We start from the raw sequence: 24,935 nt of genomic DNA, 5'->3' as shown, positions 1-24,935 counted from the left end.
GGCCACAAACAGTTATCCTTGACTTGAATTTCCTATTTCCCCCTTGCCCTTTCCATCTGCAATGTCTTGTTCAGCATTTCCAACATATATGCTTACCAGAATTCTACCTGTGCTGAGATTCTTATTTATATCTTAATCATCTCAATATCAAATCCTGCCTTTATCTCATTTATAACCTTCTAAAATCTTGGAGTTTCAGGTCTAGAATTCTGCTGCTGTACTGTTAACTTTCCAGTTTTCAGAGTTTTTTATTCCTGGCCTTTTCTGTGTTGTCTGATGGCTACATTAACACCACTATGACACACTACCTTTTAACTTTATATTAATAACTTTCTTGGTTGACTCTTTATACTATTTATGTCTCTTCACACTCTTACCTTGAAACCCTCTGATCTTTTTTTATTTAGATTAGAAACAATCTTATTTTACATATCAATCCCAGTTCCCTCCCCCTTCCATCCTCCCATACCCCCCCACTCACCCCCCCATCCCATTCCCTTTCTGCTCCCCAGGGAGGGTGAAGCCTTCCTTAAGGGATCATCAAAGTCTGTCATATCATTTGGGGCAGGGTCTAGGCCCTCCCTCATGTGTCTAGGCTGAAAGAGTATCCCTCTATGGGGAATGGGCTCCCAAACCCTCTCATCTGAAAAAATCACAATAAAGTACTTCATTTCCATTGTGTAACTGAAGCTTATTTCCATATTATCATTTAATATATACCAATTTAACTGTAGATCATGTGCTGAGAAACATGTTTGAAGCTAAAGAAAAATGATAGACTGTCCCAGGGTTCGTACTCTGTTTCCTGATGTGTTTAGTGTTTCTAATTACTCTAAGCTATAGCAAAGGGATGAATTTGAAACAATGTGAGATCAAAGACCCATACATACATTGTGATTCTTGATCTCAGCTGTTTTTTATTTCCTGTATGTCTGTTTTCTTTTTCAATTTTTTTTTCTCTCAGTATGGGTACCAGTGAGCAAGCTCTCTTTCTTTGGCTTTTGTTTCTTTGTGTGCATGTGTATATATTGCATGAGCACATGTGTGTGCCTGCCATAGGTTGAGTTTGGGTGTCTTCTCTATCACCGTCCATCTTAGTTTTAGGCTGTCTGGCTAGCAATCTCAAAAACACTTGTCCCTCTCAAGTCCTAGGATTATAGACGGGTGCGTGCTACCATGCCTAACAGTTTTTACTTGGGTTCCATGAATACAAACTCAAATTCTCACCAGCTGGGCCATCTCCCCAGCTTGCGCTTGGACTTTTACCTGCTGAAATGTGGTCCACAAGACTATCAGTGTCTTCAAAATAGTCTATGAAAGGTAAGTCACCACAGTCAGGTCTTCATCCTTAGAGTCATCGGCATTCATTTCAAAATAAGTCTGTAAAGGGCATCTATTTGATGTCATTAAGTGCATATTGCCTTAGCTTTATAATCTTCCATTTTTATCAGACCATTGGATCCATGGATCCAAAGCACACATGTTATTCAATATATTAGTGAAATATCTTAAGTGATATGAAAATTTCATTCAACCTTGGTCATTTACTTAGATGAATAAAAACTTGAAGCCTTTTAGGGATGATACTATATATCAGAAAAGTTGGCTTTGAAATTAAAGTTATTTATAACTTTTTATTTTCTATTTTATAAAAATATTTTTCTGTTTTTATAACTTCCTATTCATATTTTCTACTCTATAACTTCTATTTTCTATTATTTGTAAAGCTGTTTTTTTTAACTTTGTGCCAAGAGGTTACATTTCCTATAGGTGAGTCAATAAAATGAAGATGTGTTTAGTATCTATCTACCTTTTAAATGGCACCTTTGAAAGGCTCTAAATACAGAGCAAGGACTGAACCTGCCTTTGGAAATGGGAAAGATAGCAATCCTGGGCAATGAGGACTTCCATACTTTCCCTTGAGTATGGGATGTGAAATGCATGCGGGTGTGATGGTGACACACTCAACATTCCAGGAGTGTTTCAATTAGTGTGAAGTCTTCTGCAAACGCTTGAGTCTCTGGCGAAAACCAAAACAAAAGAAAACAAATATTTTAGATGACGCTTGCTGTAGTTTGCCGGTGGAACGTCTGGTGTTTGGTTTCAATGAGTACCAAGAAGAAACTTTTCCCTGTTGATCCCGAGTCTCTGTGAACTGACAAAAACAAATGGACAGATGCTTTCAACCTTTCCCACTTTTCCGCTGACCTGAAACAATACACATAATGAACCCCAGTGACCTCAAACTTCAGCATTTCTCAGCGTCTCTCTGTCTCTGCACCCTTGGAGCTGTGTTCAGGAAGGGTGGGGGGAGTGAGGCGCAGAGCTGCCACCTGACACCAATTCACCTGGGAAAAGGCTGCTTAGAAACTGTGTTGTGTTGTTTCTAATGTGTGACATTGAGCAGTCATTTTTTTTTTCATTAGTTTTGACTCTGCTTCTGCTTACTCCGCTTTTCTGATATGTTGAAGACGTTGATGTAAGCTTATGTTCCAGGCCTCTGATGAAAAATTCAGGAAAAGCCCTCTTAGTGTTTGTTAGGAGTTACACGTGCATCATTTTCTACCACCGCTCCTGAGATGAGGAACACACAGAAGGAAAGGCAAGGAGAGGATAGAATTTGCTCTTCCTATAGGGACCACTAGTTACTCACCAGGCCTGATTAGTATGAGAGAAAAAATATCACCCTTGGAGGCTGAGATAAAGTCACCCTCCCAAAATAAAGTCAGGAAAATTCAAATGTAATGGATGCGATTAGCTATCTGTAGAAACGCCTTTCCCTAAGGAATAGCCAAAAGCATTATGTGGAGAAATTTAGAAAGACCCGGAGGAATCTGACAATAGCAAAAGCTTGATTGAATCCATATATTTCCAGCAACAATCTAATCATGGTAAATGGATGAAGCTGTAACACAATCAAGCAGTAACTTAATCAGTTATAGTGAATAGATTAAGTGCTCTAATCACAATCAATTGCGATGTAACCCAACTAAAGAAAGACTGTTCTAACAGAAGGGGGTGTCTACAAGGAAGTGGGGACACCGAGAAGCCAGGCTTTGTCTGCGACTCCAGCTCCCTCCAGTGTAAGGTGTGTAACTACAAGTCATTTAAACAGGCAGGTGGAAGCAAGGACTGTTTCCATAGTAATTTGGATTTCAAAAGCTTATCAATGAAGCAGAAGTCCTTATCAGCACCAAGGGTAAAGGACTGCCTTTCCAGAATCAGTAAAAGAAGCCAAAGCAGTTAGTAAAAGCAATGAAAGAATAGGAATCATATTCATTCAACAACCACTCATGAAATGGTGTCAGTAATATTTTAGACACTGGCCTAGAAGCTGGAGGCTCAATATCAAAAAGGAGATCTTTGTAGGTTCTCATGGAGTATTCATTCTGAAAGGGAAAATAGATGTAATGCCTCATCTGCTAAGTTATTTTATTACCATGGTAATTATTTCTAGGAAACATGTATAGGAACTGGAAAACATCACAGGGACCCTAAACTTCTCTGAGACTGAAAGAAAGATCCTTTTGGTCGACCTACTTACACCTTATTCAAACAAAGAGACTGAGAACAGGAATGAAAATAAGTTGAACTAAAATTAGGCTAATACTGTGAATAAAGTAAGTGACAATAAGTTCCTCAAAATGATCTGTGACAAACACAATAATTTGCATAGAGACTATTTAGATATACAGTTGCTAATGTTCCTTTAAGAATAGCACAGAGAGAGGCTTATGTGTTAATCCCATTCCATACATGTACTATTTAGAGAAAAACTACTTCTGGTACTTTTAGGATAACAGTTCTGAAGATTTTAGACTTTTGGATTTGACTATGGACTAAAATGTCTGGAAACGAAGTGAGGATGCTGGGAATGTGTTACGGTTCCAACTCCATTGTTAAAACTAACCAATCAGTAGGTAACGCCATTTGTAGCATACAAGATAGTAAGGCATAAAGGTACAATGATTACAAAGTGATGCTGAAATAGAACATTTTTCTATAATTTTGTATCCAAGGCAGAGAAGTGTAACTGAAAACTTTTAGAGCAACAAGGCACATGCTCTAAGTGGGTCTCAAGGGCACTCAGGCAGAAACTACATTGCCCAAGAATGTGTTAGGAATTGGCATGCCAGGACATAAAATATGGAGTGCTAAAACACCACACAGTGTAAGAGACAAGGAAAGAATGGGCATATGTTACCTCCCTAGTCACAGATCATAGCAGCAAAGAGGATTCAATGAAGCAGCCAATAAGTCCATGGCAAAGTGTACCTCCTGGTAAAAATAGAGAGAAAAAGCGACAATGACTGTAATGAGCTTCCACTAACTGGCAATATCCAGGATTAGAAAATAGCGTGTTTTTTTTCTTGACACGTATTTCTTAAGCTTTTGTTGATAAATTGTTTGGAGTATTATGGCAAATGTATTTGGGGGACTAAATCATGTCTTCTGAAGGTTGTAGCTCACAAAGGCAAGATCTAGTGAGACATCAGTTCAGCAGAAACTGTGCGAAAGCAAATGGTAGAAAGAAGCCAGAGGAAAAGAAAGAAAAGTCAAGTGCCCTGTGTAGAAACAGAAGGATTTTTTCCATATCTGTGGCTTTTCTAATCTTCACTCTCCAGCTTCACTTCAGGGAAACATTTCCCTTTTCATTATTTCGCAAGGCCCGGAAATTGTTCAATCAACATTCAAGACAGGGTGCTTCATTCTCTGAGATGAGTTCTATTGCGTCCTAAATGTCCCTCGGAGTGTGGGGTGGATTTAGTCATGAGGTCTTCATGAGAGTTAGTATTCATGAAAATAAGAATCTCTCACTCTAAAAACTGTGATATGAACATTTGACCTTAAAATGTGAATGCAGAAAGAAAATCTGTTTTAACTTCAGTGGATAAGTAAAACCCATTCTGAAGAGATAGAAACAAGGGACTAATGTCCAAGGTAATCTAAAAGGAGACTTGGAACCATACGTTTCTTAAATCTGCAAATGATTATTGTTTAAAAAACTTTATTGAGAAACTGAAAAACACAATATTGTACTTTGGGGAGAGATATTAGAGGTATCCAATTCCTGGTGTTATGACTAAGGACTCTGAAGTTAGGGAAGTTCATCGCTTTTAGTAATGGCAGTTAGTTTAATCTTATTAGTACTTGGTGATAGGTCTGCAATCAGACATCAGATGACTTGATTGCAGTCATTCACTGATCCTACTCAACCTCACATTCCTATTTCACTTCAAATGAATTCAGTCTAAGTATTAGAGCAATAATCCATCTAATGATTCCATGGTATCTGGAAGGATTATATAGACATTCTACTATGATGTATTAAAATGCAGTCCAAAACAAGTGCAAGTATTTTGTGGTAGAACAGTGGTGCTCATTTCAAAATCCTTACCTTCCATAAGGGTCAGCTGTGAGCTTGTTGAAGTCAATATTCCTGGTCCTTAATTCTGGAGAATCTAGGAAGTTCTAACTGCTGAGCTTGCTGACCCACACTGTTGTATTAATACTATTATCAACAGGACCATAGGAAACAGGCAAAAGTTATTGTAAGCCCAAACAGTGTTCTACAGGTGCACTAGGCAATATCAATTAACTTGCAATGAATGAGCAGCATATATGAAATTACCACAATCAGGGGTGGTTGACTTTAGCTTTAGTTTTAGGTTTAGATTTGAGATTTAGAAATGGTTTCCCCTTCCTATAGTATTCTTCTGAACTCCAGAGCAGTTGGTAAATTCCTCAACTTCCCTGCCTTACCACTTTGGGTAGAAGTCCCAGTTTCCTTCAGGTTGCATTGGGCCATCTTTACCTGTGTCTCCCCACTGTAGCTCTTGCATTTCTGATCTATAACTGCAGCTTTGCATGCTTACTTACTTCAAAGACATTAAAATCCTCTAGGCTCTCTATTTAAGCTGTCATAGAATCTGGCATAGCCCCAATCGCAATAAAATGTATTCTTTGGATTCTCATAAAAACGAAGGTAAGTGTCATGGGCAGTGATGGCACATGCCTTTAATCCCAGCACTTTGAAGGTAGAAATAGGCGGATTTCTATGTTTGAAGCCAACTTGGTCTATAGAATGAGTTCCAGGACAGCCAGGGTTAGACAGAAAAAACCTGCCTTGAAAAATCAAAATAAACAAACTAACAAATAAATAAGTAAATAAGATAACTGAAAAGAAAACAAATATAAGATATTTTTAATAGAACTAATAGTCTATGAGGAAACTTCAAGGCTCTTAATTATGTAAACAGAATCTATCTATCTAATATAAGATGGATACACCATCCATCTATCATATCTATCTATCTATCATACATATTCCATATAATTATCTATCATTTATCCCACATCTTTAATAAAATTCTACAAAAATTAAAACTAATTTCCTGTGAAGACAATATAAACACAAGTAACAATTGTTTACTGAAACATTTCGATGCAAGCATTGTAAATTTACCTCTCAAAAGTTTGATACCATCAAAGGTAGTTACATTCCTTCATTGCTGAGACAGTTTCATGAGAGTTTTATTTCATGGAAGAAACTTTGATGAAAACCAAGGAAGGTCCCTTCTAACCACATCCCTCTGATGATGCCACAGTGTACAAAATTTAGTTTTAAGAATGGTAATTTGGTACTGGCTGTACAGTTCCAGCTACCCAACTTCTTACATATGACAAAGCCATATGTAGAAGGTCAGATTGGGCAACTGAGTGAAACTTTGTCTCAGACTAAAACAGGGGAGGGAGTGTAGCTAAGTGGTGAGCACTTGTCTAGCACCAAGGAGGCCTTAAGTTCCATCTGCAATCATGATGGAAAAAATACATTTGTTTCTTTCGGTTCTGCTTTTCTCTGGATAAATACTGAGTAAATATAGTCCTTTCTTTTTCCGTATATGTATTTCAACTGTTTCCATAAATTTGTAATGCTTTTCTTAGAATCTTTTCATTAGTGAAAATAGAATAGAAAAAGACAAAGCCACATTTTTAAGTGAAAACTATTAATATGTATTACACACCACACACACACACACACACACACACACACACACACCCTTGGTGCTGTTAATCAGTTTATTAAGAGAGATTGCTGGAGAATGTGTGAGTTAGAAATAGAAAGTATGACTGAAACACATACATGTAAGAAATATCACTACTTGATCCCTGCTCATTGTCCTGTTTTTAATTTTCTATTTTACGAGGTTTTTTTTCAGTCAGTGATAATATGTTTGTTTCACTAATTTCAGTTTCAGATCTGTAGTTATGTGACCATGTATCATCACAAGGAATCTCAAATGGCCATGTACCATCAAACGTTAGACTCTGTCCCTAATTTTGTTTCACAATGACACTCCCACCAAGTTCAAGACATAGCTAATGACTCTCTTTCCTACTTGAGGCCTCCATGTCTGCTAAAAAATGGAACAGTTGAGTTTATGCAGCTGTTCACAGGCTAATTATCTGCAATCATTTCTGATTACTTAATAGGCCATGGTAGGATGTGTGTTTGCTGCTATGTGGAGTTTACACATTCGGCTTTAATGTGCTGATATGGTTAATTGTTGTGCTCACTGCTGCCTGCTAATAGACCATTCCTGAAAATGAGACCATATCTCAGTGGAATTTGCTTGTTTATTTTAAATAAGTAATAACCACACACTCAGGTCCTAGATCCAGTGTTTACCATTTTAAGAATGCACTTTCTAAATGCTGTATCATTTCCAGTGTGTTTGAATTATTCAAGTTTGCAAAAGCAAGTTATTAAACTAATGAGTCAGTAACCTACTCAAATACATAGATTTAACATTTTTCCTACTCTGATCAGCTTTCTAAATTGTTTTTCTTTTTTGGTCACTGATAGCAAAGTAAATTCTTTTAAATGGCACCGACCATGCATAATGGCATAACGTAATAATGAGAAAAATAGAGGCATATTAAAAGACAAGCATTTACTAATGTGCAGTCAAGATGCCCATGTTACCATTTAGGAGCAATACAGACTTGTTAATATGGAAGGTAGATGTGGAGTTGCTGTCATGAGACTACTGATTTGTTTTGTAGTTTTGCCTCTTGTAATAGCATTTAGTTTGAAAGGCTTTGAATATATTGGAAAAAATGAGAAGACTGGGTTTTGTTCTTGATGATGTCCCTTGTCTGATTTCTGTTATTAACACGGATGTAAGGAATACATGTAGATGCTTTAGGGGTTTCCCTTCACCCTTCTGTGCTCTCAAGCTCTATCCTTTGTCCTGTTATCACTGTTTCATCTATTTCAAATACTGTATAGTTCCTCCTCCAGTGTTCTCTTATTAGAGAAGTTAGTAGGTGTTAAGTAATAAAAATAGGTATCTCAATTCAAATACCCTTGTTTTTGTCCCTGCAACTTCAAAGGAAAAACTCAAAGTCTTCCATTTGCTGCCATTCGCAAGGTAGACCCTGCCCTGTCTCCTGCAGCAATGGATTCACCCCCTTTGAGTAGATTTCAGCAGACAGAACTGTTCATGCCCATCAACCTGACCCTCCAAAATGCTGTCTTCTGCTCCTACAAACCTTCTCTTGCAGAAACATGAAAGTAATCATGGAAACAGTGGAAATGGAATAATGAGTCAAGACTCATTCAGATACACAATTTCTCTTTTAAAATTTCTGGGTGCCTGTGTGTTTGGTGAGTGTGCCTGATGTGTTTCCGAGTTCTGGTGCATGAACAGCAGAATGCTCACGTAGAATTCAGACTGGGGAATTGATTCTTGCCATAAACTCATGGAGATCACATCGCTCTTCCTTCAGTTGTTAACTCTGTACTCTAGGGTAGGCTGGGTGACTTGGGACTTTTCTGGCTTTGCCTCACATCTGATTGTAGTAGTAGTGTTGCTGGGATAACAGACTGTGTCACCATGAACTTTTTTTACAGGGGTTCTAGTACTCTGACCCATGTTGGTAAGCTTGTGTGGCTACCACTCTTACTAGCTGAGTCATCTGCCAGAATACTATTTCTACTAATAGTAAATATGTTAAATATCAGAGTCTCAGCTTTTCATGAATTGGCACTTATATTCATTTTCATCTTTAAATTTTGATGTCTCATTGACATCATAAAGCTCACCGCATTATCTTTCTAATACCCTTTTAATAAAAAGTTCTGACATTAACGTGTTCTGTTCCTCAAATATCATGCTTTTCCTTGACTTCTACCATTTCTTTTCCTGATCCTTTCAATCATTCATTTCTTCCCTGTCCAATTAAATTCAAGTCCTTTGAGGTTATCATTGCAATTTCCTCTCTGAATCATTAGGTAAAAATAGTTTGGGCAGACTGTAGTGGTGGTGCTATTAATAATAATGAAATTTAATCCAGACACTTAACTGTTAGAGTCTGTGCTGAACGTCTTCCATCGATATTTACATTTTATCCTGGCAGCAGTCCTGTAAGAATCCCATCATTATGGTCATCTAGCTGATGAGGCAACTAAGATTCAGCACAGTAGCCTGATCTTTGTAAAATACTGACTCCAAAGTCCTATGGTCAAGGTCAAAGGTGTAGCCTGAATGTAACATACTGTCATACATCTTTCTGCTGTGTGTAGTCTGTTCCCTCAGAACATTGTTTACTCCCCTGGGAGGAATGCCTTGGACTGTGTGCAAGACGACGTGTTCTCCTGCCTCAGCAATGCTGCTCAGCCAGCTCAAGGGTATTATGCAAACAGACCCTCTGTATCCTGAGTACTTCTGGTGATAGTGGTAGGTAAGACTCTATACATTTGTCATTGTTTCTGTGTCCCTTCTTTGAACTCTGAGCTATCCAGAGTAAAACCTTCACAGAATGCCAGAAAAGGACTCTTAATCAGCATAGTCTGTCCCCTGGTTCTGTTGAATCTTGAATCAGTTCCTTGGGAATGGTCACTATCACTAGCATAGAAAGGATTGGTGCAGGCATTTGACCTAACAGTCTTACTCCAGAACTCACTCTTGTCTCAGAGTCTGAGTGACTAACAAGGGCTATCTCATCTCCCTCAACAGTAACTGAATAGATCACTGTTTGCACCACTGCTACTTACACGCCCCAGTATACCTTGCCTTGCCTATCTGCCAACTGGTCCCCTACATTGAGTGACTTATTTTATAGCCTCTGATCACAAAACTGGCCCAGTTTAGGAACTCCACTTACAGCCATGAAAATGGGATTGATGTTTCTTTACACATTTATCCCTGTGTTTTCCCTTAGGCATGCCATGATGACCCAGCTAAGCAGAATGGCTGGTTGACTGGTTTGCTATCCCTTCTGTGCCTGCTCCCACAGGCCTTTGCTTATGCTGTGCCAATTGACTGAGCTGCCATTCCTCAGAGGCAAATCTCACCAAGGTGAAATTCCAATTGCTCTTTCCTGAAGCTCTTCTGATTGACAAATGAGATGTGATCTTTGCCTCCTATACCCCTTAGCTCTGTGTTCATTGAGCTATTATCTCTTATATCAGCTTTGTTTATGTATTTGTGTGATCTTTATCTAAAAGTTCCCCATTGCTGCACTTTTCACATAGTAAATGTTCAATAGCAATTACATGAATTTGAAACCAAATTACTTAAACTACTTGCCTTGTTTTTAGACAAAATGAAGAAGTTCAAACTCATGGTGATGTAAGAAATGGTGACTTATGTTCAGCTCTATATGTCCTTAAAAATGGCATAGACATGAGCTAACATTGTTTTCATCTCTTTTTCCTATACACTCTTACTGCAATTAATTTTGATTTGTAAGTAGATTTTTGAAAAGTGTCAAGAGAGTTTCTTTTCACTTATTTATTACAAAAGTTTAATAATTTTTAGATACTGAGCAATTTCTATTATAACAAACCAGTAAGTCTCCTTGCAAATGGCATTTAAGTATATTCATGTTTGAACAGTGGCAACAAGGTTTAAAATGTTTAAGAGACCGAAAGTATATTAAAGCTTATTTATCTACTAAATTCAACAGATGTCTATCATGTTTCTACTGTGTGTAAGGGAACATACTAAGTATAATTCTATAAGGAGTAAGAGTTTATGTATGATCAGATGTTTCCTGAAAAATGTAATACCTATCTAGAAAATTCCATGAACTAATTAGAACTTCAAGATCATGGAAAGAAAGAAGGAATGTTTTATCTTGGGCTGTCTTTAGTTTCATTAATAGCCATTTATCACCATCCACTACATCTAACCTAACAGACCTTTCATTCCCAAGCCTCTGAGATACATTAATATGTCACCTGACTACTAGCTTCCACAAACCTAAAAGCTGAGAATGTGATCAGAAGAAATCTGAGACCTGGAGTAGGTTTTCCCACTTGTTCTGCCCTACAAAGCCTCCACCAAATTTCTGGTAATTACATAGAATTATGGCCATCTATTGGTACATAATTCCAAGAGTTTGTAATCACTTCTACAACAGATCATGTCATGTGAAATAACTCAAATTGTTCTGGAGCTATGATCACTTTTCTATGGCTTAGGGTAAACTGTCTGGATTCTCTTTGAAGCAGGGCCTGTGTTTTATATCAATGTGTATAATTTCATATGGAAATTAATGTTAAGAAATGTGAAAGGTTTAACTATTACTATAGTTGTAGAGCACAACAGTCAGAAGGATAAAGAGTCAGTTATGGTATTAACCTCCACTTCCCCGAATATGAGGTACTGCAAAGATATACAAAGAGAAAAGATTTTATGTTTTATAAAATCTATTACCATTCTATACCAGTTTTGCAAATATTGGTAAGAGATGACAAAGTCATTTTACTGGGCCAAAAATCAGCCAGGGATCTGAACCCACTGTGCCTTTCTATGAATTCCTTATAAAACTCTGTCTTGTCAAAGATTCTGTCAGATTTTCAGAATTGCCTCATGTTCCATATTTGGACAGGCTCCCCATTATCTACCAAGTCCCAGATGTTGTTTGATCACCCTGGCTTGTCTTTGCGAGCCCATTCCACACGGAGGGATGCTCTCTCAGCCTGGACACATGGGGAAAGGTCTAGGTCCTGCCCTGGATGAAATGACAGACTCTGGAGATCCCCCCAAGAAAGGCCTCACCCTTCATGAGGAATGATATGGGGATTGGGTGGGGGTCTGGAGGGGCGCTGGTGGAGGGACAAGGGAGGAGGGGTGGGAGAGGGAGCTGGGATTGACATGTGAAGCATTCATATTTCTAATTTAAATAAAAACATATATTGAGGAAAACAAAAATAGAATCTTGTTAAGACTGATTTAGCTGAATGTTTTATTATGGATGCTTCTTCTTAGTAATCCTCCATCCATTGTTTCCCACACTTCTCTGAAGCGATAAATTCCCCTTTGCTATGAAGAGATCAGCACTCAATCATTATAGTGTCTCTACTGTTTGTATTAAAAATTGTATTTACCTTTTGGGGAGGTGGACAGTGTCTTATCATGTGGCCTTGACTGGCATGGAACTTGCTATGTATATGGGGCTGTTCCATCTACCTCTGTCTCCCAAGTGCTGAGATTAGAGGCACACACCACCACACCCTGCTTCTGCAGTTATTTTTAGCGTCCTGAATAAGAAGTTCCTTAATCATGCCTTAATTAATACCTTTAATATGTGTAAATTGTTACAATTTAACAAAAAGCTTTAGAAAAGTATATGAAAATATTTTCTGAAGAAAACAGAAATTAAAATAACAAATTTTTTAAATCATGAAAAAGTAACACATCTTATAAATTTTATAGAAGAAAACCCACCATATCTCATTCTATTATTAGCAATTATTATCATTCGTATGTTCCTTTCATTTTACTTTCACATCATCTATAATTCTATAATAAAACATGCATTTCTTGGTAGTGCCATTTTGTTTAACAGGGGGTAAAAAGAATACATTGTTTAAGAGTATGAGCTTTAATACTTTGTAAACTTCATTTAAGCCATGACTTAATGAAACATATTGTCCTACTTAATTTACACAAGGCTTCGTTTCATAGACTTGGAAAACTACTGACAATGTCGAAAGCAACAAATGCAAAATCTATTTTACAGAGTGGGCAAGAGGATTGAGTGAAATAACCCATAGAAAGTGCTTGAGAAGACAACTGTGCTCAGTAAAAATTCAATAAATAATGGCTCTTAAAGTTATTTTCTTCTTCGTATTTTATGCTTTTCGTTTCTTATTTCTTCATCTGTCATTGAAATACCTTGTATTTGTGATGATATGGTCTTGTAATACCAGGAAACAGTCAAACCCAAGGAGGTGAACACCAGAAAACTACACAGCTTCTTCCAAAAGTTAAACTGAAAGACTATCACACACAGGCTCTGGGACCCAGCAGCCATGCCCTGAGTCTGCTTTGTAAAATCCATTGCTTGTCTAAATTACTTCAAGATTTGAGTTCCCATCATGTATAGTTTCTTCCTTACAATTCACAACCATAGTTACTATGACAGGTTTAACATCCTTTTTAGAAATGTCTAATAACTGGATCCTATTGGAGTTGGCCCTGATTGGTTTTTCTCTGAAATGGATACTGATCCTGGCTTTTCATCTGATAGCTTCCTGTGCATTACACCATATATACTGTGAATATGATGCAGTGGAGGCTCTGGATTCTCTGTCTCTAAACAGTGTTGACGTTTTCTTCTCAGCAGGGAGTTCATTTGGTGAGATTTAACTCCAAACTGTCTTGGCTAGTGGTTCAGATTTTAAATTATATATACACATGTATATGCATATATTGTATTTTAATTTATTTTTTGAGCATTTCATACATGTATGTAATCTATTTTAAACATATATACCCCCAATCTCCCTATCCAACTATCCTCAGACTTCATTAACATGTCAACCTCCTAACTTCATGTTTGTTTGGTTGTTTTAATACCCCACCTATTCCAATTATCATCACCCATATGTGTATGAGTGTGGGGCCATCCGTTGAAGCACAGCCAATCCACCAGCGGTCATGTTCCCAAAGAAAATTGTTACCCACTTTCAGTATCTTTTCAGCTAGGAGTGGTGCCTCATGAGAATCTGTCCCTCATCTATGATGGAGCTTTGACCTGCTTGATTTTGTGCAGGTCATGTACAGACAACCACAGGTACTGTGAGATCATTGATATCCAGAAGATAGCTGCACTCTTCAATTCTTTTTGCCCTCTCTTCAATGTGTTCCTTGAGCATTAAAGGCATCGGGAGTTGATACAGAAGTCTATTATTTATGAATTCTCAGCATTTTGACCAGTTATGAACTTCTGTGTTAACTATTGCCTACTGAAAAAATAAGCTTCTCTTATCAAGGCAAAGAGCAGCACTTATAAACATAAATATTTAGAAGACAGGTTGACAACATGACTATCTAGCAAAACAATAATAGTAGGTTCCCAACTAGGCCCTATGATCTCTGAAGCCATAGAATTTTGACTAGGATTATAGTACGAAGCATGAGTTATCTCCTGTGGAACACACCTTAAATCTAATCAGAAAGTGATCAGTTATATCCATAACCTTCTTGCCAATATTGTACCACTAGCATATCTGATCTGGCAGGTCACAGAAGTAGATAAGACCACGGATGACACTTCTTCCCGACTCCACAAGCCTGCATAGAACCTCCCATCACCAGGAGTATCCTGTTTGCTTCCAGTTGGTTCTTGAACTCCTTCAACCAAAATATCTAAAAGTGATAGCATCTCACCATCTAGTTACGGTGGGCAACCAAGAGCAATGGCAACGTTCTGTATTGTTCTGGGAGCCTATTGGACCTCCTTGAGCAATAATTCAAAAGGAGGCATCCCATATCTCCTACTAAAATTTACACTTAGAAACTCATGTCTTTTGAGATCAGCATTGTTCACCCATGAAGAATACTGCTGTACATACTCCTTAAAATTCTTTACTTAGCTTATGAAGAAGTGGGCTCCCTTGAGGCTTACCATCTCAGTTTGGGCTCAACCATCCCCTTTCTTCTCCATCCCCACTTTACTTTTAACCTTCAACATCAACTAGCTTTTGCTTCATTTCTTTCATCATTATGAACTCTATGGTCTAGGATGGTATAGGTATATGTGAAGACTTAGGTAGAATTTAAAGACAGAGCTTTTGGTTCTCCCTCTCCGAGTATCTCCTTTCAGAAACGGCCTTTACTTTCTGGTGGCTCTGGTAGCCACAGCTGAATGAACTGGGGTTTCTATAGCCATCCTATGATTTTGTTCTGCTCTGGAGCTGGGGTGGGGGTAAAAGCTGTAGGAAATGGGAACTCATCTTAAGTGATGTCCTCTTACAAATCTATCTTCTCCATTATACCATCATGTACTATGAATTTATCCAGGATCCAGTTATCTGCAAGAGGGTCAGCTACTCAGAGCTGGGGAATTTTGTTAAAATTCAAACTTTAGATAGGAATAATAAGGGTATATTTTAAGTATTTAGCCTTGCTAAGTAAGAGTGACTTTCATCTACCCAACTGAGTTGTGTTCCTCAGTAAAATTCTCCTATGTAGACCCTACACACTTCCTACTAGATAAGGATCTATGTTTATTGTAACAATCTAATTGTGGTTATATTTTCCTTGTACTTCCTTATTTCAGTGGCACGATTTAACCATGGGACATTATGGAAGTATTTTGGTGGTGGCCTTTTTCTCTCTGCTGCACACCATTTGCTTTTTCTTTCATTACTGGCACATACTCTCTACTTAATGTCAAGTCAGCTGAGAGTATCAGTTGTCCAGTTGAGTTCCTGGTTTGTCACACAGATTTGTTGCCTCATTGAGCTCTTGGGGTAATGATCATTGATCTTCGGTTGTTCCCAACTTTGCCTTTTCAGTATAGAGTTAACACATAAAAGACAGTGAATGTGATATGTTGTTGGCAATCATTTCATGTGTTATTAACTTCCATAGTTCTGCATGGACAACTTAATGGGAGACTAGAAAGGGTTTGCTGCCCGTGTAAAAAAATACACTGACCCTTCTCTGAAAGGATTTTTTTCTACAAACATGCAAAAATACCTTAAGATTGATAGAGGTTTTTTTCCCCTTGAGAAATACACAGTTAGTTGGTCTATCTTTACAGGAAAACACAAGAAGGATTGCTGAAACAAAACTAAAAATAAAATAATAACAAAAGAATGAAGGTCTATGCTAGAATCCATGAGCAAGAATCTGGGTTTTATCACCAGCTTGACACTTCTCTCTCTCTCTCTCTCCTACATACACTCACACACACACACACACACACACACACACACACACACACACACACACACACAACGCACACATACTTCAGATAATCATTAGAGTAATACTTTAGGATTTGGAAATGTGTTTACTTTTTAAGGTAGCAAAGGACATTAGAATCAAGATTAGGAAAACATCGATCCACATCTCCTTCTGCATGTGACTTCTGACTTCTGTCCGAAGTGTCATATTAGTTTGGATCCCATAATTCTATGAAAACACTCTAGCATCTAACAGGAACTTCATATAGCAATGAGTATCTTATAATGCTATGTATTCCATAATCTACTAAAAACAAATAAATTACTGCTCACCAAAGAAGTTATGAGAAACCAAAACCAAACTAAGAATACTTTATTGTTATTAAATATACCCTTTAAAGGAAATGTGCTGTCCACCTGGTGAAGTATAGTGTGTTCATTATGACAAAAGAAATGGGAAGGTGACACATTTAAACAAAGAGTACTTCTCAAATATGACAGTATCTTAAAATATATGTACCACAGGTATTCTATGCGCTTTCCACTAAACAAAGGGGACTGAATATTGTGAGTTTGATGAGTTCATATGCCAGACATTCTTTAAAAAGCAAAAATATTAGCATCCTGGGATAATTTCCATTCCTGGTCCACTTTCTGCCCACTGGAAAAAGTTACACTGCTTTTCTTTCTCCAAAGGACATACAAAAAAATTCTTCCCATTATTAGGTCCAATCTTCAGCACAGTTCTCATAATGGAGCGCTTGCCATGTCTGCACAATGGGAAGGATAAGTCTGCCCACTAAGGGAGGAAGAAGACGGGATATAAGGAATACATGAAGTTACGAAGTGAACAGACAATACTAGCTTCATTTGATTTGATACTCATTTCACTGCTGTGACTATTAATGTGACATTGTGAAACAGATGTAAACTATTAGTTGTTGCATTTTAAAAGTTATATTTTATAAGAAGAATTTGCTTGAATCACACACTAAATTGTTCTAATTCCAAACTTCACGTTATCTAAAGGCATATAAAGTCCCTCCCTTTATTCAGAATAAGTGAGAACTAACAGAATCTTGATACTAAGCTATTACCAGTGACCTGGCTATATGTCCATTCCAGTTAAAATATTATTGAATATTTCTTAACACTATATTCCATTAGTATCCTAGAAAAAGGAAGACCCCAGAAAATACTTGACCATACTAAATTAAGCAAAAGCCACTCTACTCTTGGTGTTTGATCTCAAGAGAGGAATGAAAGAGGCTGTGATAGTATTAGCAGTATAAAATTACTAACACCATTTTCCCATTACAGTTAAAATGGTTCTTAAGGAAATCTATGAGTCTAATATGATACAAGCATATCTTAGGTGTAAGACCCACAATCATTGAATTTAACTTGGGAATATCCTTAAGAAAGTTTGCGCACCGGAGAGAGACATTTTATTTCTCATTTTTTTTTTTTGCCCAATTCTTGGAATATAGACGTGAATCACCACATCTGGCCTCAGTACTTTGCTGCCTATTATTACGAACCAAGAGCAGCACTGACACACTTGTGATTACAAATATGAAACTCTTCATTCATGCAATAGTTATTCCATCACTAATACTACTTGCTAAACCTCGTCATATTGTTAAGTTATTTAACATCCATGTTAATGAATACTAATATGGCCATTTTAAATGGAAAGGTAAAGCCATTTAAAATGGTGGCGTGTAACTGCAATCCTAGAACTTGGGATGTTCCTGTCTTAAATAAGTAGATAGATAGATAGATAGATAGATAGATAGATGACAGATAAATGTATAAGTAAAGCTGCAAGCACTGATATTTGTCCATTACAATAACCAAAATTCACTTGAAGTACAGCTAGCATAGAAAATTTTACACATACTTCAAAAAATCCACATTGGGCTTCTCTGGGTAGAGGACAGGCATAAAACTGTCTCCCCTTGTTTTCTCCATCCTTCCTCACAACGCGGAGAACACAACGGCGGCCATGCTTCTTGCACCGGGGACTGCCAGCATTCACAGAGCGAGGACCATTCGCTGTATTGGTCTGGAGTTCACTGTAAGGGCAGGTCACACAATAATGGTTGCCTAGCAGCACAAAAAGGGTCTCTCATACCACCTTGCCCCATTCATTTAGTTTTACACACATAAAAGGCAACTTAAGGTACTATACCCCTTAATTTTTTGATTCTTTGGGCAATTCTAGTCAATTTCTAAAGTCACTATGTGTCAAAGGCACAAACCTTAAATGTCTGGGTAAGAAAGGGTGAATTTACATGTGGCATATTAGACATTCTTAAATTTTCACTTCTGATATTCAGTTTTCCCCTTACCATATATTATATCATATTCACTCACTTCTGTTTACTCTAAGATATTCTCAAGTCTATATGGACCCCCATCTCACAAAACAAACAGGGTTACAATCATCTCTAATTATTTTCTCATCTGCGGAAACTCTCAGTGCACTGAGGAGGCCATCTTTTGACCATCATTCGTCTACTTGAAAACAATTTCCTGTGCCTTTCTTTGGTCAAGGTTACTATTTAGTCACAACAACATTTTAGTAAGAAACAGGCAGGGAGGAAGAGCAGACATGCGCATTTTCAAAGCTTAGCAGAGGGGACTTTCATCTCTCTACAGTTAAAACCCAGAATGTTTGGAGGTCATCCCTGCACGCAGTGAATAAAGACTAGGGGGTGAGCTTGTCCTTCAGCTGTATATGCAATTTCTTCTTGGAAAAAAAAAGTTTCATTTAATAGCTTTTAATTTTCTATATCTTGTATATTGTAACACATATATAGTGACTAGTACGGAATAAGTGTTCATGGCAACAAAAGACAATGGGAATTTACCTAAGTTGTGGATGATGTATTTAGCATGTGCAAAGTGGGTTGGATCCCCAGCACCAAGAAAAACAAGACCAGAACCTCTTCATAATATCCCTAGTAAAATAGTCTGCTTTTCAGACTGTGGGAAATTTCTAAGGACAACAATAATTGTCTTAAATACCTACAAATCAGGAGTATTTTCCTTTTCTCATGGCTTCCCAGACTAAATTTTGCAATATTTGTTTCAATAATAATGCTTCAAGCAGCATATCAAACTGATATGTTCAGGGGATATAATTGTTTACTTTATAAAAGATGTGATTAAACATATTGCTTTAAAAATATCTGATCGCGTAGACCTTAAGCAATCTAAGCGCGGTTTTGAAATTGTTCATATAACAGCTATGTGTAACATGAAAGTAGCTAGAGGCATCACTGGGGATAGCATTATCATTAAATATTACTATCATTAAATATTTTGTCAGTATTAAATAGCAGTAACTAGTATCATTGTTAAATATTTTACCAGTCACTATTTTATTATTTCTTTCTTCAGATTGGCTGGTAGGTGACAGTAATGTCTTAAAATGATGGCTCACACCAAATAGAGAAGTGGTATCATAAATAGTATTAAATTTAAGGGAAAAAGAAAATGAGGTTAAGGGTATTAATAGACATAAATGGAAAGGTGCTTATTAAAATATGCACACATAAATACACAGTTTTTATGTACTTTGATGGCCCTGGTGGTTCAGGCTTCTAATTCCAGCTTCTCAAGAGAATGAGATAATAGGTTTGTTTGTTCAAAGCCAGCCAGGTCAGTTTAGCAAGAGCCCGTCTTAAGGAAATAAGAAAGGGCTTAAACATGGAGCTTGGTGATGCTTATCACCTACTGTGAGAGGGATTTTAGATACAGCACCAAAACAGAAGAACAATAATAAAACAGCTCTACGCATGATTTTTAAAGGACTGCCTTGATAGCATTTAATTCAGCACAATCTAATTCACTTGCCTTACGTTTTAACCCAAAATTTCACAGACCTAAGGAGATTTCGATTTTTTCCTATGGAAGCTTTTCTGAGGTTCAGAAGTAGGGGATATGACTCAAGAAGCTCCGGCCCTTGCCTCGTCTTCATTTTGTCTTCCATTCTGTATCTTCTCTGGCATAAAGCTGGTTGTGTATCCTTCTATCTTGGTACCCAGAATATGTTCCACTAACTAGCATCATTAGGATCACCCAGGGGCTCCTCAGACACACTGAACTACTCTCCCCTCCTCCCCATCCCTTTGGATTCAGCATCTGCTTGCTAACAAGACTCCCAGGTGATTCATCTGCACATTAAGTTGTAAAGTGCAGAGTTAATGTAACCAAGCCGCTCGCACCACCTGCGATCACATCAACTCTAAATATGCACAAACCAACCTCTAGTTTATGATAGAAAACATTATCTGGGCTAATTAAGTGTTCTGCTTAATCGAGGATATCTTGGTTCCTCTTTGTTTCAATCATTATTTAAATACTTCTGAAAGTGGAGCCGAGCATTTTCCTAGGTAAATTTAGCATAAAGAACAGCTGAACTTAGTGCGGTGATGAGACTCATCATTTGAATATTGATTAATAAATGGCATGGCAACGTAGTAGACCAGGATTTGGCAAACCCGTTTCAGACATGTATTTTAAGCTTGGTTCTCTGTGACAACTGCTCAATTCTGTTGTTTCTCTAGTACAAAAATAACTAAACAAATGGAAAAGAATCATTACACACACAGGTGTTTGTTGAATCTGGCCTTGCTGGCTGTAGTTTCCTGGAGTAAATATCATTAGGATCACGGACAATGCTTGAGGCTTAACAAGTTTTCAAAAAATAATATGATAAAGTTGCTGCCTGGCAAGTGCAAAACACATGGCTTCCATTCTTAGTGCCCTAAAAATAAAGATACTACCAATACAGAAATCAGAGATAGACACTATCCTTGTGATGGAAAACCTATATTATCAATCATTAACTCAAATGTTATTGGTTTTATAGATGGAACGATTTATTTATAACAAAACACTGCTTAGAAGTATTTTTTGAATCAATCTGTCCAACTGAATGTAGATTTGACAATCCAATATTACTTCAAAGATTAAAGTAAACACAACTTAAATGTGTGAGGCAACTGAAAACTCCAGGACATGAAGCAGAAACAAATGCAAAAAATTAGAGACAGACCTTCCAAACCCTGATGCGAGCAGACATGGGAATGGGGATGACTTTAAAGGTGTCCTAGTGCACTTCTATGCGACCCTTTACACGATATTCCTGCTACAACACACGCTTTCTTTGAAAATGTGTCACCATGTTTTCTGTGTTTACAGTAATTGAATCAAAGACTGAAAACTGGTTTTTAGAAGCTATTGTCAACTGCTTAAAAATTGGTTCAATTATCTGATTTATCATCTAGTGACTGGAGAACATTCAAGTATATTTAGAGACCAATCCAAAAATAAACCTTGTCAACATACATGCAACGGCATGGCAAAGAGATGGCTAATTAAGGGAACAAAAAGTCAAATTAATTACCCCATGATTATTAAAGAAAATAAACTGGTTGTAAATTCTGAGTGGACCACCTGTTTTAACAGTGTTTTGTGGTGAGCTTCTGCTAAGCATCTTGCCCATGAGATGAACACTCTAGCTGCCAGACAAGGAGAAAAATGAAATAAATGACAGTAATTTGCAATTTATTCCTTGTAAAGTAGCTGGGTGCAGAAGGGCTGCTGGGTGAATTCATTTTATCACTTGACATTTATTCTGCTAGTTGATCTTGATTGATGGTGGAGTTCCATCCTGATGTTCTTCTATTCAACACACACACACACACACACACGCACACTTATACACACAACTGTAACATTTCTGAGCAATGCTGTGCACTGTGCATGATTGTATGATTCTACTGTTAATAGCTTATAAAGAAATCATTTAAATTTAAGGTTACATTATACTTTTTAATCCTTAATTCATTAATAAAATTGTCTGGTAGCTTTTTTGTTGTTGTGGTTGTTGTTCTGTTTTTTGTTTTTGTATTTTTACTTGAAAGAAAAATGCGCCAGGTTATTGCATCTGGTTATAACGAATGACACACTATTTTACAGCAATCACTTTCACTTCTTTTCAGTTACACCACTGAAGAGAAACTACTCAAAACCTATTTTTCCTACTAGACAGCCTCCTAAATCAGATGCTAGCTCCTTCCTGATTTGTATTGTGAGGCGCCAATTAGGGATAGAGGGAGAAGATGCATTTAGCTAGTCAGTTAAAAGTTCAGGCCTTCATAACTTAATTCTAATATATCTCAATCAGGAGTTATACCACTAATATTAAATGATTATGAACAAAACATTTGGAAAAATCATCAGAATTAACTCATGACAGAAGATCTTGAGGTAGGAGAAGTTAAGAGATAAATACATATAGTGGGCAAAAACTGTCTGAGAATTATTAGGAAATAAGTCTTAAGGATTGCCAGAATCTGGATTAGGTGTTTCTACCAGGTGGTCCAAAATCCCACTACCCAATGGTAGAACCTTCCCATCAATAAAGCACAGATAAAGGAACATTGACAAATCTGGATTCCCGACATTACTTCAGGCTCAGCGCGCGGTAACTGTCTTCCATTGGTAAGAAAGGACATTTTTTGCATCATTTAGTCTTCATTTAAAGGTCAATGAGATGGCACAGTGGGGGAGGATGCTAAATGCCAGTCTAGATGCCAGCCTGAGTATGAAAGGAGAGAATGGACCCCAAAAATTGTCTTCTCACCTCCACACACCACCCTGGCCCAAATACATTAGTGCGATTTTGACAATTCAAATGCTATGTATAAGTATAGCAACTGATTCACGATAAAACAATCTGGGGAAAAATTATGGAAAGATGTCTTAACGGGCTGGGATAGGAAGTGAGGAGAAGTAATGCTGTCAATAGGGAGGTATACAGGCCAGCACAGCTGGGGATCTTCTACTGAACATGTAGTTTCATAAAACACATCTGCTACGTGTAGTACTTAACAGGAATTGTGACTTTCATTTCTGATACAAAAACAGCATGGACGCTCTTTGGAAACTTTTGGTTAAAATAGAAAAAAAATCCCACGTGGCTAAAGATACAACAGCTTTCTTTAACAGAAATGCAACCAAGTATATCCCAGGTTTCTCTTTTTTAAAATAGAGGACACACACTAAACTTTTGTGAATAATGGTTTCCCCCCGAACTTTGCTTGGGCCCCAGCAGATGACCTTACCCACAATGCTTTGACTTTTCCATGGTGAAGCAGCAGCAGGTATATAGTAAAAGCAGAGCTCAAATTTTGGTCTTTACTCAGGCTAGGGTCGTGCAGGCTAATCAATAATTTCTCTCAATGATTGACAAGTTCTAACTCCCAATCAGGCACATGACATGAGGGAGACATCTGGGACCTTACAGTGTCATGTATTGTGAGACTGATGTTAAGGCTGGGTACAGGTAATACATTTTCAACTTATGACGGGTTAACTGGGACACAACTACCTTGGAAACCAAGGCATATCTACATATAAAGTATTAACAGATAACTGTTATGATTATGTTTAAATAGTTTTCTACATATTTTCTGATATTTACCCAATATGTCCTATTGAACACACAGTTATATTCAGGAAAAGCTGAAAAAAAATACTTGTTGAAGTTGCAGAAAAATCTGTTCTATTTAGTTCCTTTTCTAACATCAATTAGTTCGAGAAAGAAAAGTGAACAGATTACTATAACAAATTTTCAGTGCTTATTTTACTAATAGCAATTTAACTTTCTTAGCAATGGGTGGATTTTCTGCCTTCTTAGAAGTTGATGCAATCCAAATGCCTTACTGATCTTAAAAATACTTAAAACAGTAACAATAAGAACTTAGTGCCAATACTGTAAAGACCAAACTTAGAAACATCATACCTGTTAGAGAGCCCAGGGTTGTAATGTTTAGGGTCTGCTTCTGAAGTGTGCGTTGTTTTCAATTTTTTATGTGTTGAACTAAATAATTTAGACTGGGCACAAACTGTAGGCGATATGTCTACTCTGTTGGATGGCTGAGTTATGTAGATTGTTCCCTCTTTGGAGGGGTGCTGTAGATCACTAAAACACATGTCTGTAGGAAGAAAGTTTTGAAATCCCCCACCGATGTTCTGGTTTGGGCTTTTCTTTGCGGCCAAAGTTCTGAATTTATTACTGAAATCAGTCAAGACAAGGGTTGTACTTCCAAATACAGTTTTCCTGTTGATCTTCACTTCTGTGTGTGTATTCCCAAAGTTATTACAAGGGTACTTCACTAAGTTGCTAACGTCAATGTTATTCTCTCTGTTCTTGAGCACCAAATCTGGAAAAAGAGAGAAATAATTCTGCAGCATTCCCAGAAATATAATAAACCGACTATTTGACTTGATTCAAAATTTTAGCTTATTATACTAAGCAAATCTGCACAACCATGTTACTAAGAGGACAAGTTAGAGCAAGCTATATTCTGCTTAGGAAATAAAATATCAACAACCTATAGGAACTAAAAGATGGTATTACCAAAGACTTGTATTTACTTTTTTAAGTTTATATATCCAAAGAGTATTCAGCTGTCAGTGCAATTAGCACTGGCAGTTAAGAATGGTATCCCATAAGGTCTCAGCTCTGCAGCTAGAGACTAACATATGGGCAGGAATACTCATATGATTAATAGGCCAAAAGAAAAGTTTACTTAAGAATAGTAAAGAATAATTATGGACACTTGATGTTGACGAGAATGTTCCAACACATATCCTGGAATTTTAGAATCAGCATCATGATATGATCTATATTTTATTTTATATA

General features: G+C 37.3%; 1 protein-coding gene across 1 annotated transcript in view; it reads right to left on the bottom strand.

Annotated features, from left to right (window-relative positions):
• Nucleotides 1-16,297: 16,297 nt before the first annotated feature.
• Nucleotides 16,298-24,935, bottom strand: part of Neil3 (nei like DNA glycosylase 3) — a 45,474-nt gene continuing 36,836 nt past the window's right edge. Inside the window, exons 8-10 of the mRNA XM_005066686.4 lie at nucleotides 24,033-24,453; nucleotides 18,114-18,288; nucleotides 16,298-17,009 (exon numbers count right to left, since the gene is read on the bottom strand). Of these exons, the coding sequence (XP_005066743.1) occupies nucleotides 16,827-17,009; nucleotides 18,114-18,288; nucleotides 24,033-24,453 (779 nt within the window). The 3' untranslated portion in view covers nucleotides 16,298-16,826. The remainder of the gene's footprint in view (nucleotides 17,010-18,113; nucleotides 18,289-24,032; nucleotides 24,454-24,935) is intronic.

This window comes from Mesocricetus auratus, unplaced genomic scaffold (genome assembly GCF_017639785.1).
Source record: "Mesocricetus auratus isolate SY011 unplaced genomic scaffold, BCM_Maur_2.0 Super-Scaffold_100026, whole genome shotgun sequence".
NCBI classification, from domain to species: Eukaryota; Metazoa; Chordata; class Mammalia; order Rodentia; family Cricetidae; genus Mesocricetus; species Mesocricetus auratus.
Note: the sequence above shows the minus strand (reverse complement) of the source record. Positions and strands in the feature narration are given on the sequence as shown.